At 38.2% G+C, this 14,479-nt stretch overlaps 1 protein-coding gene across 2 annotated transcripts in view; it reads right to left on the reverse strand.

The window, feature by feature from the left end:
- The window catches only part of LOC101745638 (membralin), a 103,672-nt gene that overhangs the window by 42,895 nt on the left and 46,298 nt on the right, over window positions 1-14,479 (reverse strand). For both annotated transcript variants that reach the window (XM_004933353.3, XM_004933354.5), the window contains exon 9: window positions 5,817-5,949. In XM_004933353.3, the coding sequence (XP_004933410.1) occupies window positions 5,817-5,949 (133 nt within the window). The remainder of the gene's footprint in view (window positions 1-5,816; window positions 5,950-14,479) is intronic.

Below are 14,479 nucleotides of genomic sequence, written 5' to 3' on the forward strand. Positions count from 1 at the left end.
ATTATCCTTTGACAGAAAATTTTATTGAACAAAACACGAGTTGTTTGATTTTCATGGAAAAATTGGTATCGCCACTTCACTACATAACGTCTAAGTCGGTCAAGCGTAATGAGCAGCTGTCAGCGTGTATACGATATACGGTCGACAGATCACGACCGCGATACGATGACGACAACCCATTAAAAGAAACCATCACTAAGCCTGATGGTACTAACTGAAGAGGGTACACGCGCAATCCCCGTGCAGACAATCACCATATGTGACATACGAAAACAGGTTTCAATCTTTGGTGGCGTTTTTTTTTTTTTTTACGCCGCACTGACTGTTATTGATGTTATTACTACATTCGTGAAGAAAATTTTTTTTATTCGTACTAAGGCTAAAATGATAAATATTCTATTTGTTATATACATAGAATCATAATACGCTGATTATGTTTGTAAATGATATTTTATACGTTAGGATAAGTTTTTCGAACTACATATTTTCGAGAAGTTTTTAAAGCTCTCACTGTTGAAACATTTCAAAGATTTAAGTGATTCTAATTTCACATAAATTTTCACAAAAAGTCCGAAAAACTTTTCAATTTGCACGTATTACGATGAGATTGAAAAGAAATACACTCTTTCAATTTACTACACCGCATCAATTTAAAAGGACACAGCCATTTATATCAATTGTGGAATACAACTCGGAAATGCCAAGAACATAAAACAACAATAACTGTAACGAGACGAGATGTTCGTGCGATGCGTTTGATTGGTGGAAATGTTTTTATTATCGCGGCAGAACTGTACGCTTATGACTAACAAGTTAGATAAAATTTAACGATAAAATTTACAGAGCTGTTAGTTTATCGATGAAACTTTTTTTTATTGCCTAGATGTGTGGACGAGCTCACAGCCCACCTGGTGTTAAGTGGTTACTGGAACCCATAGACATCTACAACGTAAATGCGCCATACACCTTGAGATATAAGTTTTAAGGTCTCAGTATAGTTACAACGGCTGCCCCACCCTTCAAACCGAAACGCATTACTGCTTCACGGCAGAAATAGGCGGGGCAGTGGTAGTGGTGGTACCTACCCGTGCGGACTCACAAGAGGTCCTACCACCAGTAAAAAATGACAAAAAATGAAAAATAACTTTTGATGACAACAATATGAGGCACACACAAAAAAAAACAGTTCCTAGAAAAACTTCTTAGTTTCCATGGGCACACGAATTCACGGCCCATTTGCGCGTATTCCTAGAAGGCGTAATTCTAACAGGTAAACAGTTAATCGATTTTCAGTCGAAGCGCAAAAAAAGATTTATTATTCAATATCTGAATATCAGGAAAATCTTAGCTCAGAGCCGGTATACGTGGCACGTTTAACACAGTTGAAATGAAGCAGATGACGGATGAAATAACAGCTGTCGTGGTTTTTTTCCTGTTTTTTTTCCTACCTATTCGCTGGTAGTCTAAGGGATTATTCCAGCTCACGTGGACGGATAGTTGAGCTCACGGGCTCAACGTGACGAAATTTGCTAATACCAACCCTAGCAAGAGCAGTGAAAAGATCCAATGAGAAACTCAGTAGGCTGTTGTCATCATATCGTCAAACCTCATTATTGCTTCGTGATAGGAATAGGTGGGCCGGACCTGTAAAGGTACTGACACATGCGGTATTACACGCTACTTATACCATATTACTAATTACGTACATATGAATAAACGTCAATTTACAACCTCTTTCTTCGTAGTGGTAGTCGATCGCGAATTGTAAGGTACAGAACTCTTAAATTATAATCAATACCTGAAACCGTTTGTGCGCATAATGGCAGGGCTAATACAATAATACCAACGTATCTATTTGACAATGAATACTCAATAGCAATGGTAGAGTTAACATTGTTATTTGTATTTTGACATTCAACAAGTGTGTCATACTGACATCTAAGTTGAAATAAATGATTTTGAATTTGAATTTGAATTCAATTCATAGAAACGAAACGTAATATTAATTAAATTTATTGAATTGAACTGCTCACCGAAGACAAATGAAATAATAATACATTCAGACTTATGACTAATGCAAAGAGTCCGATACTTTCTTTTGTGTTATTATTACTGTTTACTATGAAGTTTGTTGCTTGTCTGTATAGTCAATAAAAAAAGTCGGATGTCTGCAAAGTCGGTTTACTGACGATAGTTGAACGTGACAACGTCATAAGAAAATACGCCTCAGAACGAGGTAACGCCGCATGAGTCATGTTTTTTCGTGCGTGCAGCCGGCTCCATCGAATTATGAGACGTTGTCACGTCAAAAATCAATATCATTATAAAAGTAACAGTACTATAGAGGAACAAGTTTTTAAGGGAACATACACACATGACATAATATTAACGCGCTATTTCTGCGAGACCCGTAATAAAAGCAACCGATAATATCGCGTCGACGTACTCATAAGAAAACTGACCTCGGCCGAGTGAACAAACCTCTAATCGAAGACGAGGGCGCGCCGGGACCCAGAGCATAAATCAGGCTCCCCTCGCGATGACGCCCGCCGCCGGAGCCTTCAATTTGGCACATCCTTAAAATGACACACGAGACGCGCGCCCCTAACGACACGACCGCGTCAACTCTCGCACGGCTTATAAATAATAAATAAAAATAGGAACCATATCATTATTAATATTAAGTAGCTTTAAATTCGAATTTGAATTCGAAGTCGTCGTGGCCTAAGGGATAAGACGTCCGGTGCATTCGTGTTGAGCGATGCACCGGCGTTCGAATCTCGCAGGCGGGTACCAATTTTTCTAATGAAATACGTACTCAACAAATGTTCACGATTGACTTCCACGGTAAAGGAATAACATCGTGTAATAAAAATGAAACCCGCAAAATTATAATTTGCGTACTTACTGGTGGTAGGACTTCTTGTGAGTCCGCGCGGGTGAGTACCACCACCCTGCCTATTTCTGCCGTGAAGCAGTAATGCGTTTCGGTTTGAAGAGTGGGGCAGCCGTTGTAACTATACTTGAGACCTTAGAACTTATATCTCAAGGTGGGTGGCGCATTTACGTTGTGGCTGTCTATGGGCTCCAGTAACCACTTAACACCAGGTGGGCTGTCAGCTCGTCCACCCATCTAAGCAATAAAAAAAGTAGCTTTAAATTGAATTCCATCGTATCAAAAACGTATCGCTGGCTACAAAATTAATTTTCAATAAGTTCAAAAGTATTCAAGTCACGTAATTACTTTTGTCTACGTATTTATATTTGTGACTCGTCCAAATATATAGTACTAATCCAGCCACCGAAGTTACAATCTGTCGAACAGTGTATACACATGTAGCGGGGTAATAGCAATCAGGGCGGCATCGTAGACAAACTGTCGGGTCGAACCTTAATTGGCGGTCGCCGAGATTTATGCGGGGAGCTCGTCACTACGCCGCGACCGCATCGCCGCCGACCCACCGCATCACTCCGACGGTCAACCCTTACCAAACATCGCCCAAAACTTATTAACACATTAGCGAAGTGTTACGATATAGCTTTCGTGGGTCGATTTTGTGTAAAACCTAATTATTTGCGGTAACATAATTTCGTGATCAACTAAAACGACTTTGGAAATCATGGAATTAGTATTACTAGTGGTCCCCCGGTAGCCGAAATTCGACTATAATTAAGTGAAATTATAAGTTTGTACACAATTATGATTCTATTTTCAAAGACTATTATTATACTTCTTTAATCACCGAATCTGCCAAGACTACACTTTAGACAAATATTAATAAAGACAAACAATATTTAATCTATTCTCAATTTAACCACAGACTATAAGCAATAAGAAAAGTTTGAACATAAACAAATAGTATGCATGCATGTGTGTGTCAAATACACGGTAGTGTGTGTAATTATTTTTTTTATTGATTTAATGCATTTTTTATGTATAATTTTAATAAAAATTAGCAATCTGCACTCCTTCTCTATATTTTCTATAAATGTGGCAAATTTCATACTCCTCCGTCCGTGCTATTTTCGTAAAAAGGGGTACAAAGTATATTATTTGTATGTATGTATCTGTATTTATATTTTAATTTATTGATATCCTACTATTTAATACACAATGCATAGTTGTTTCAAGGCAAACATAAGAAAGCTGGTGACAGTGACACGTTCTGGTACACAACATGTCACCAGCGGTATCAGCTGTTTGAATTTATAAATTAGTTAATTTGTAATGTATGTCATATAGAAGAATTATTTCACAACTAAATACGTAAGTATATTGCTTTTAATGTCCGGCATCCGATAGAATCCGATCGAACCAACAAAAAAATTAACGCATCATAAGATTTATCAGAAGTTGACACAATTATTAATCTCTCGATGATTATCATTCATTAGTATGGCAAATAAACAAGATTTCTTATCAGTCGCTTAGTCGGGAAGCTACGCTTTTAAGCTCGATCACGACCCGTCAAGAATTACTAGTATAAAATTATTACAGTGGCCAGATATTTCTTTTAAAGTTTCCAGCGAGCTCTACTGTTATTAATACATCACAACGTTACGATTTGAACAACATTATGAAATACGTGATCTCCTTTTTGCAGTAAACCAGCGTCTTCAAGTAAGCGGAAAATTGCATATTTTTTTATATTCTTATTACACGATTACTCAAGCGAACGCCGTACAAAGGATCGTAGAGTACGCTAGAGTTATAAAAGATAACGCAGATGAAATTAAATTGACAAAGAAAGCGGCGACGTCGACGTTGGTTCGACATATTATTTTAAAAGAAAATTTAAAATCACGTTTGGTATTCAAAGTATTCAAAGAGAGTTAGTTCAAAGTGTTCGTGGACACAAAAGAGTAGATTCAACTCAAAATTATCTATTCGAAAAATATTCAGTAAACTAACATATTTTATATACTTTGAATTAATTTAAAAATTGAATGCCGGTTTGATTACATATTATCCTTTTTATTCATGCCGTTAAACAAGCGTGTATTTCGCTTTGAAAGACAAAATAGCCGTTATTGTAATGCAATAAGGTCATCGACTTTACGTTTCAAGGTGGGCCGCAGCATTGACAGTTTCATTCTTATGGACACGAACATCAGGTCGTGAACTCGTCTGCTCACCTACGTTATTTAAAATTAATATTATTTATTTACAAGTCATTGGAAAAGTGGTTGTGTAGTTTTCAAAAAAAAATGCTAGAATTTTACACCGGATTTAAATCTAGAATTCGTTCGTATCAAGAGGTATTTCGAGACGTTAGGGGCGTTGTTTTTACAGGACGCCAAGAGGACAGGAGGGGTGGAACTAGCCCTCTCGTTGCGAGGGGGCAGCGGTGCCGTTTTCAATTTGCTTTATTTGCGCTTGTTTTAATAGCGTTCCTCCTTATTGCCCTCGCGGACGACCAGCCAAATTGCTTCGTACTCAGTCGCCTTTTGATTAAGAATGTAACGTGAGATCGGACCACGAGCAAAACTAGTAATGAATTGGTCTTTTCCCAACTCGATAAATATGACGTAAGAAAATTAAAAACATAAACTGTCGTGTAATAAAAATATATTATATGAACGGAATGATAATTATAGTCACTCAATTATGGGACCTCACGCGGGGACCTTGTAGGAGGTTCGACATTCGGCCCGAAAAAAAAAAAGGGTTGAGCCCGTGAGCTCACCTACCTATCCGGGCCTAGCTGGAATAGCACCTTAGGCTACTAGCGAATAGGTAGGAAAAAAATCGAATTTATCAGTTGAATCTTTTGCTATTCGCCTGAGAGACTTGAATGAGACCTTAAATGACTTACCTTAACCAATGCCGTTTCGCTATGGCGGTGTGACAGCAGATCGCGTCGTACTGATCAGCTATCCAAACGATCAAGATGATGTAAAATGCTGTTGTGGTATCGTTGAAAAACTCTGACATTATGGCTTCCATTCCTGTAGAAAGAAAAAAATATATATTCAGTTTGCTTTCTCCAGCTACGATTCCTTCATAAGCGCATAATACTACTACTTATGATCTAAAAATAAATTATTGAAATATTTTCAAATCAGAAGTACTTCTTCGACTATTTTACAAATACGAGGGCTCTTAACGATGTCTGAGCCCGAGATTCATTGAAACGATAGAATTATTATACACTTCCATCTCAAGATGGATACATAATCCGGCTGTATTCTCCGTTTGCAAAAATATCATAAAATAATGCTGCTTTAGTGTTTTGATCGTTCCATTTTTTTTTAATAAAATCTTAAAAAGGTAAAATCAAATCTGCAGATACAAAACATTTTTAGGTGTTAACAATTTTTAGAAACTTGCATTTTAATGGAGTAGATAGGCAGACTAGCTTACGGTCTATATACGGAACTCATGGGAATCGAAAGACGCTTCGCGATGCCCATTTCGCAATAAGAGGTTCAAATCGAAATAATATTAGAAAAACTGCTATCGGACCCTTTTCAAATAGGACGCGTAACGTTTTTGCGACAGAAATGGGTAAGATGCGAGACCACCCCGACTGAGCTTACTGCAAGCTCGCTGCAACATGCACTCATAAAGTCTTTCGAGGCTCAAAAGAGCTTACTGATCGAGTAAACTATTTTGAGCCTTTAGTTACGGTTTAAATACTTGTGCCGGGTAGCCATCATACAATACAAGACAATTAACAGACGCCTGAATCACGCTTACGAAATTTTTCACATAAGCGTGCATATATACAAGTTTCGCAGAACGAGATTCGGACCGTCGGTCTACCCAGCAATATCACCCGCTCGGTGGAAGATTTTCCCTCCGTCGTTATAACCACATACTAATCAAGTACACCGCACAGCACACGCCGCACGGCTAGCCCACGGTCGAGGTTAACACGAAATTCGTTGTCACATTAAGTATCGCGGGTCATATGTGACAGCGACACCAGAGACGAGTCGTCGGGTGTCGAACTAATTAGGTGCCAACAATTACACGTTAACGACCGAAACCTGAGCGCACCCGCCACGAGCTTATTAACCGCACACATGCATCGGTCTCGCAGCACTACGACGAGGCAATTCATTTAAGCAGCTTTATCAGGACCAAGTGTCTTCAACTTGAAAACGTAAGGAGATTGGGAATTTCGTCTCGAGACATTTGAAAGCTCAAGTACGTGCTTGGATGTAGAAATTTCTAAGTTGAGGATTAAATTTCGGGTAATATTGGCAAACATTTCGATATGGTAGACACGAATAATACGAAACAATAGGCCATCAGACGTAGGAATATAACTCAATAGAAGGCGGACAACTGTCCGGCGTCGCGGGCAGGGCGTGCCTTATTTGCATTTTGATGAGGCCCGACACTGATACAATAAACACGTTAGGGGACTATCGGAAGTCCGGCAACCGCCCGCCACTCGACCCGGCAACGTTTAACCGAATCTATTCATAACCGTGTCGCTCAATTAACTCTTGCTCCGAGTTATAACATGGTGACGTCTATACTTCGTCTCGACTTAACGTATAATTGAACTTATAAGACTTCTTTTTTTTATTGCTTAGATGGGTGGACGAACTCACAGCCCACCTGGTGTTAAGTAGTTACTAGAGCATAAACAACTACAACGTAAATGCGGCACCCACCTTGAGATATAAGTTCTAAGGTCTGAGTATAGTTACAACGGCTGCCTCACCCTTCAAACCGAAACGCATTACTGCTTCACGGCAGAAATAGGCAGGGCGGTGGTACCTAACCGTGCGGCCTCACAAGAGGTCCTACCACCAGTAATTACGCAAATTATAATTTTGCGGGTTTCATTTTTATTACACGATGTTATTCCTACACCGTGGAAGTGAATCGTGAACATTTGTTAAGCACGTATGTCATTAGAAAAATTGATACCCGCCTTCAGGACTTGAACACCTTTGCATCGCTAGATACGAATGCATCGGACGTCTTATCTTTTAGGCCACGACGACTTGGAAACGTAAGATTGATATTAATTTTGTGGTACTAATAAAGTTTCATAATCGCTATTAATATCCAATATGCTTATGATTATTAGCAAAAAAAGTCTTAACGAATATTGTTTCAATTTTATTGTGACCTTTTTTTTCGATGATTCTAAATTAATAAGCACTAGGTTTAGGAGCACAGTGGAGTCTTCGCTGGCACTTGCAAAAAGTCACCGGCAGTTACCTATTCAACGGAGCATGCGACGTAATCCCGAGCAAGACGAGTAAACAAATTACCCGGGCCGGGTCGGACCGTGGACGTGACGCCGACGGTCCTCTATTAATTTTAATTCCGGCACTACGCGAAGATCACCGAAGATGGGCGACAGGCACGCGCTGCCTCCATCGGAAACGGAATCAGTGAGAAATTATTGAAACAGTGCAGTATTTACGTACATAAGACGGCATAATGAAATATTGTTTTTGCTCTTCTCACTTATCGTTTGCTGCAGAATTCAATTTATTGTACGGAATAAATGTATATCTTATATATATAAAAATGAATTGCTGTTCGTTAGTTTCGCTAAAACTCGAGAACGGCTGAACCGATTTGGTTAATTTTGGTCTTGAATTACATATTTGTGGAAGTCCAGAGAAGGTTTAAAAGGTAGATAAATATGAAAATGCTTTTTGTTTTCCCTTTGATGTGTCCCCCGTCGGACGGATTCTTTTTGTTTGTTTTAAGTTTATTTTATACAAAAGTTTAGGTCTTTTATTTATCGATTGAGCCACTACGAAGTCTGATGGGTCAGCTAGTTCTACGATAAATATACGGATTAGTTTTTTTCTTTACTTGACAAAACTATTATTACAAAAAGTAGATATAAATTTAACTACATTCACATACATAAAGTAGCGCTCTGTGATAAGTTAGAAAGTGTCAATACCAATTCGCGAACCGGAAATACAAACTACAGGTGATCCGCGGATGTATCAGCAGTGTACAATCAAAAAAAAACTTTCTACGGGAATCAACAAATTATGAATAAATTTTTTTTTAATATTATTCACAATTTAAGTCAATATTCTGCAATATAAATTGTAAAGACGAACGGTTGATATGGAAGTGGTTTCAAAAAGCAATAAAAATTTGTATTATGATTTCGTAATAACATGAGTCGCTTCTCTGTTGTTACAAGCGAATACTAATAAAGTAATTGATGTATCGTAGGTAAATCTTCTTAATCAAAATATGCTAATATTATAGATGCAAAAGTTTGTAGAATGGAAGGATAAATAATTTCGATGGATAAATGTGAATAAATAAAGTAAATGTGGCAAATAATGTTTGTTACTTTTTCACGAAAAACTTGGTAAATAGATTTTAATAATTTAATATTTTATACACATAAAATAAGTTTATTTTAAAGTACGTCCAAGCAATTATAGGTGTGAGTTGTTTCACGAAATTATTAATTTAAGAATTTTGACTGTATTTTTACATACACTAGATTAGACCAATTTAAGCTGGTTAGTTAGAATGAGCGGCAGTGGTTTTAAAGATAATAATTATTTTCGAGATCTCAATATGGCCAAACTAAAAAATACAACAATTACTGCAAGCTTAGTCTGTTTCGAGCTAAACGCTGGTATAATGCTGAGAATACTACTGCCCGTGCTTCAGTCAATCCCTTAGTAGCCACCGGTCACCGTCCTCGTCGAACCCGTCGCTTGCGACGAAGGGCTCGACGAGCGAACTAACCCATAGACACAGCCCACTGAGTTTCTCGCCGGATCTTCTCAGTGGGTCGCGTTTCCGATCCGGTGGTAGATTCTGCGAAGCACTGCTCTTGCTAGGGTCAGTGTTAGCAACTCTCCGGTTGAGCCCCGTGAGCTCACCTACAAACGTTAGGACGAAGCTGAAATAGCCTCTCAAGGCTATCAGCTAAGGTAGGAAGAAAAAAAAAAAAGTAGCCGTTTACGACACCCACAGGTAGAGTCGAGTGATGCTATGAGCGTTCTAGGCCAAAGGACGTTAATAAAAAGGAAAATAATAATTGAAAAATAATGTCTGTCTGCTATCCTTGATGTTACCAACATGATTTTATACAAACAAACATTGATTGTCTACGCACTCTACTAATAACTACTAATACTCTACTAAACTAATAACTTTTTAAAGTTTTTTTTAACCAATGAATGTCAATGAAATCTTTATTATAAACTATTTTTTGCCCGCGACTTCATCCGCGTGGAATAGTTACTTTGGCATAACGCTAAATTTTACCTGCGACTTCATTTACGTAGAAAGAAAAAAAAACCGATTTTGAAACATTCTTTATTGGTGCTCCGTTTGTATTGGTCTTAGCGTGATCTTACACAGCCTTCCTCAGTAAATGGGCTATCTAACACTGAAAGATTTTTTTCAAATCGGACCAGTAGTACCTGAGATCAGCGCGTTCAAACAAACAAACTCTTCAGCTTTATAATATTAGTACAGATACTGTATAAATACTTGGTTACAGATTTTTACTAACAATACGATATAATATGAATATTTATGTGAGTTATGAAACTAGATTTGTCGTTTTTCAAACAGTGACGTTTTAGGCGACATTAAAAGTTTAAGGGCTGCTTTGATTATTTGGATTTATTGTCAAATTATATAATACATATTACATGGTATATATGACAGTAATAAATGCGATTTCTGATGCATCCGTTCCGTGCTAGTCAAACTTGTAATCAGTGGAAGAAATGCACACAAATTGTTAGTTCTTACTTCCTCAGTTTAATCAAGGGGGACACCCGCAGAGCTTGGCGGCGCAACTGTACCCTTCCTACGACTTGGTGCAAATTGAGAATAATGGATCCAGTGCGGCATTTTAGGTTTACTCAAGGTGTTTTTGTAATATTTGTTGAGTTTTTATATTATGATAGCCGTACAAAGGTAAACGTTTCGACTGTCTACATTTACTCTACATTTTGAAGCAAATCAGTTGTGTTAATCTCTGCACATGTACATCAGTCGTGTTCAACAAAGCAGCTCACAACAGCCCTAAGTCCATTCGGCATTCAGCGAGTTACATTTTGCGTAATCCTCGCCTTGCATCGAAGATCCGTCTTTACGATCTCGTTAGTGCCGGTAATCGCCACGTTGCAGGATCCGGATTACGTCTGTGCATTTATTAGTGTTTTTATTGATTCACTCGGGTGCTGTCGTAAAGTGAGATTATTATTCGCGACGTGGCCCGCGCCCCGCACTGCAGCCCCCCGCAACGCCTCCGAGCCAAGTTGTTTTGTTACTTAATCGCGACGATAACAACGTTTAACGACGGCTAGGTGACTGGCGAAATTCCGCTTCGATGTTTAGTGCTCATTCTATTTTCATTAACCATTTACCCACTTAATGATCCAGATCCTAAGGGAGTGATTCAATGACTTGGACCCATAAAATTAAACCTTAGCGTGACCTGTACAGTATAATTAATAGCTGTTACCGGTCGCTCATGTTTCTTCTTAAGCACTCAGTGTTACCGCTCCATTTAATTTCAGTACACTGAATGTAATAATTACGATGGGCCGCTAGCGCTTTTTAATCAGATTAAAAGAGCAAACACTTTCCAGTTACTTCAATTTCCATTATGATGTTAGTGCGCGTTATGCGGGAAACTAAATGAATTTCACGTTAAGTTATGAAGAAAACTATTCTAACTTAACGTTCCGCTAAACAGAAAATTATTTCTTTGACATGGTACGTTCATATCGTCTCATCTCCGCAAATGTTTCATATCGAATATCAATAGAGTATTATCAATATCAATACATTTTCTCAATAGAGTTCAATAGAGATCTAGCGAATTGTAGTCTTTAGAAATTATCCTAGACTATTCGCTATAGGAAATTCGACGAGAAAGGATGAGGGATATGTTAGTGCATCAAACGCGATTATAGAAAAATTTAACACCATTCCCCTACTATTCGCTTCTTAACCATCCTTAATAGATTACAGTTTCTGACTGAGAAAATCTCCAGTCAAAAAAAAACCATTTTAAGTAAAAGGATCTTTTTTACTATAAAATCAATATCATGCATCTGAAAAAAAGTAAGCGTGTCTGATACTAACGATTTTTTGTGAAAATGTACATTGACACTGTTCTTAACACTTACACTTATTTTCAAATATCTTAATAACTTATAATTGAAGGATTAACTTTATTATCACGGATTATAAATTCAGGCAATAGGCCGCATTTTCCAGAATAACCCCCTCCGAGTGGAAGTCGATCGTTAAGAGACGTTCAAGAGGTTAATTAGCACAATCTGCTTTGGGCTCCGTACTTCTAAAATTTGCTTCGTTCTCGACAAGAAACTCACCTCGTTATCGGCTTATACATAATTTTAATATATATTGTTTGTTTTGTTGTACTCTCGAAATTCGATCGTAAAAGACAAGTTGATTATAGCGCGCGACGGTATCGACATCGCATTAAGGCGTGCCTCTCGTGCTCCGCAATGAAATTTTCACAGTCCACATGAGGCGTAATCTGATAACCGGGTACAGAGTTAATGTGGAAAAGTGGATCAGTGAGTTGGGCGTGAGAGGGCACCAATAGCGCTGGACGTGCCGTGGTCAGATCAACATTTACCGACGGATCGAATTACAGAGCGCCGCCACCGAGTCAACGTAACGCAATAATTGATTCAGTCTATAGGGCGACGCGCCTTTTTTTTTTCAAATCCGGGCAAAAAATCACAATCCTTCATTAGGTAACGTTTTTAATTTGATCGGGCCGAGCTAGCGAATAGGCTGCAACCACATTTCGGTATACATTTAAATAACGAGCATTTTAGTTTTATTTAAGAAACCTTTAAGTTCAGTAACCCAATCGAGTCTTTGCCTCCGAAATAAACACTCCAACTTTAACCGTCCAACGCGGTCTACTTATGTCGATACAATTCCAGTTATCCGGTACAGCCAGATATAATAATGTAGTAACGGAACGGAACAGTAGCGATGGATGACAGATATGGAGCACAACTGAGTGATAGAAATAGGAGATATCGTGTTAGGAAGTAAGAAAGACGGCAAATGAATGCGGAACACTTAGTTTAATTTTTTAAGCGAGAAGAGGGTAGTTGCCGGACGCGACGGCAGACAGACGCGATATAACTCTGAAGGCGAAAGACGTTTATATTTCAGTTACATAGATTAAAACGATTAAGACAAAATAAAAAATCAAGTTTGTGTCAATTCATCAACCGTTTCACTGGCCCATCCTGCATATAAAACACATAATAAAAACATATAAAATAAATAAACACATAATAATAACAAATAATTGGGCACAAATCCCGCACGGTCATTCGGTCTCAAATTATGATTCCCAGTGCTATGGGCACCAGAGGCTGACATACATGTTTATATACATTTAAATATATAGAACACCCAGACAAACAGCATATAAACCTGTTTGCCCGATGTGAGAATCGAAACCACGACTCTTGGCGTAACAGTCAGGGGCTCTAAACATTGCACCACCGAGTCAGTACTTACTCATGACTCTTGTTCACGAATGTCTTCCAGGATGAAAGATGTTTGAAATGACATTTTATTCTACATTCTAAAAAAAATATTATTATTATTTAATTATTCTTAAAGGAACGCAAAAAGATTGAGGCGTTTGAAATGTATTGCTGGAGAAAGCTGCTACGCATTCCTTGGACAGCTATGAGAACCAATGTCTCCATCCTCGAAGAGTTGAAGGTCACCAAGCGCCTGCTGACTATGTGCCAGGAAAGGATCCGGAGTTTCTTTGGGCACATAATGCGATCCTCATTGCACAGCCTGGAGAAACTCACAATTCTCGGACAGATGGAGGGGAAGCGCGCTAGAGGAAGAGCGCCAGCTAGATGGGTTGACCAACTCAAGGAGGTGACTGGAGGCCAGATATGGGGAGCGGTACATATGGCGCAGAACCGGACCGAGTGGAGAAGATTGACATACAGTCACGATCCTCAGCATTGAGGGAACGACCAGAAAGAAAGAAGAATATGCTGAATCCGTGGATTTGTATCAAATAAAATTAAAGTTTACATTGTATATAAGTCTACTAAACTATTACTTACATACCACATTATTTGATTAAAACATAGCGTTCGCGTCTAACTAAAGTACTACTGCTGACAATAAGCGAACACTGCATACCGATATCGGCAAAACGAATGCAATGAGATCACGTGCAATTGAACACTATACGATCTGGAAATACTGCAAAACAAATGCAGGAGCGCTCGAAACTCGAGTCGAGGATACGACCACAGAACATATAAAACTAGAAAGATATATTATTTCTACAGAGCAACATTTTCAACGATAATCTTATGTAACTTGAACGTAAGAATTCACAAGAGACGTAAATTTATTGAATGTTTTTCCCAGTGAAATCACTTTAATTTATTCTTATTATGCTAAATTATATTTAGGCAATGTTTAATCATTATAAAAAAACATCATAACAATTTAATATTTCCAAAA

Source organism: Bombyx mori, chromosome 19, assembly GCF_030269925.1.
Source record: "Bombyx mori chromosome 19, ASM3026992v2".
Taxonomy (NCBI): Eukaryota; Metazoa; Arthropoda; class Insecta; order Lepidoptera; family Bombycidae; genus Bombyx; species Bombyx mori.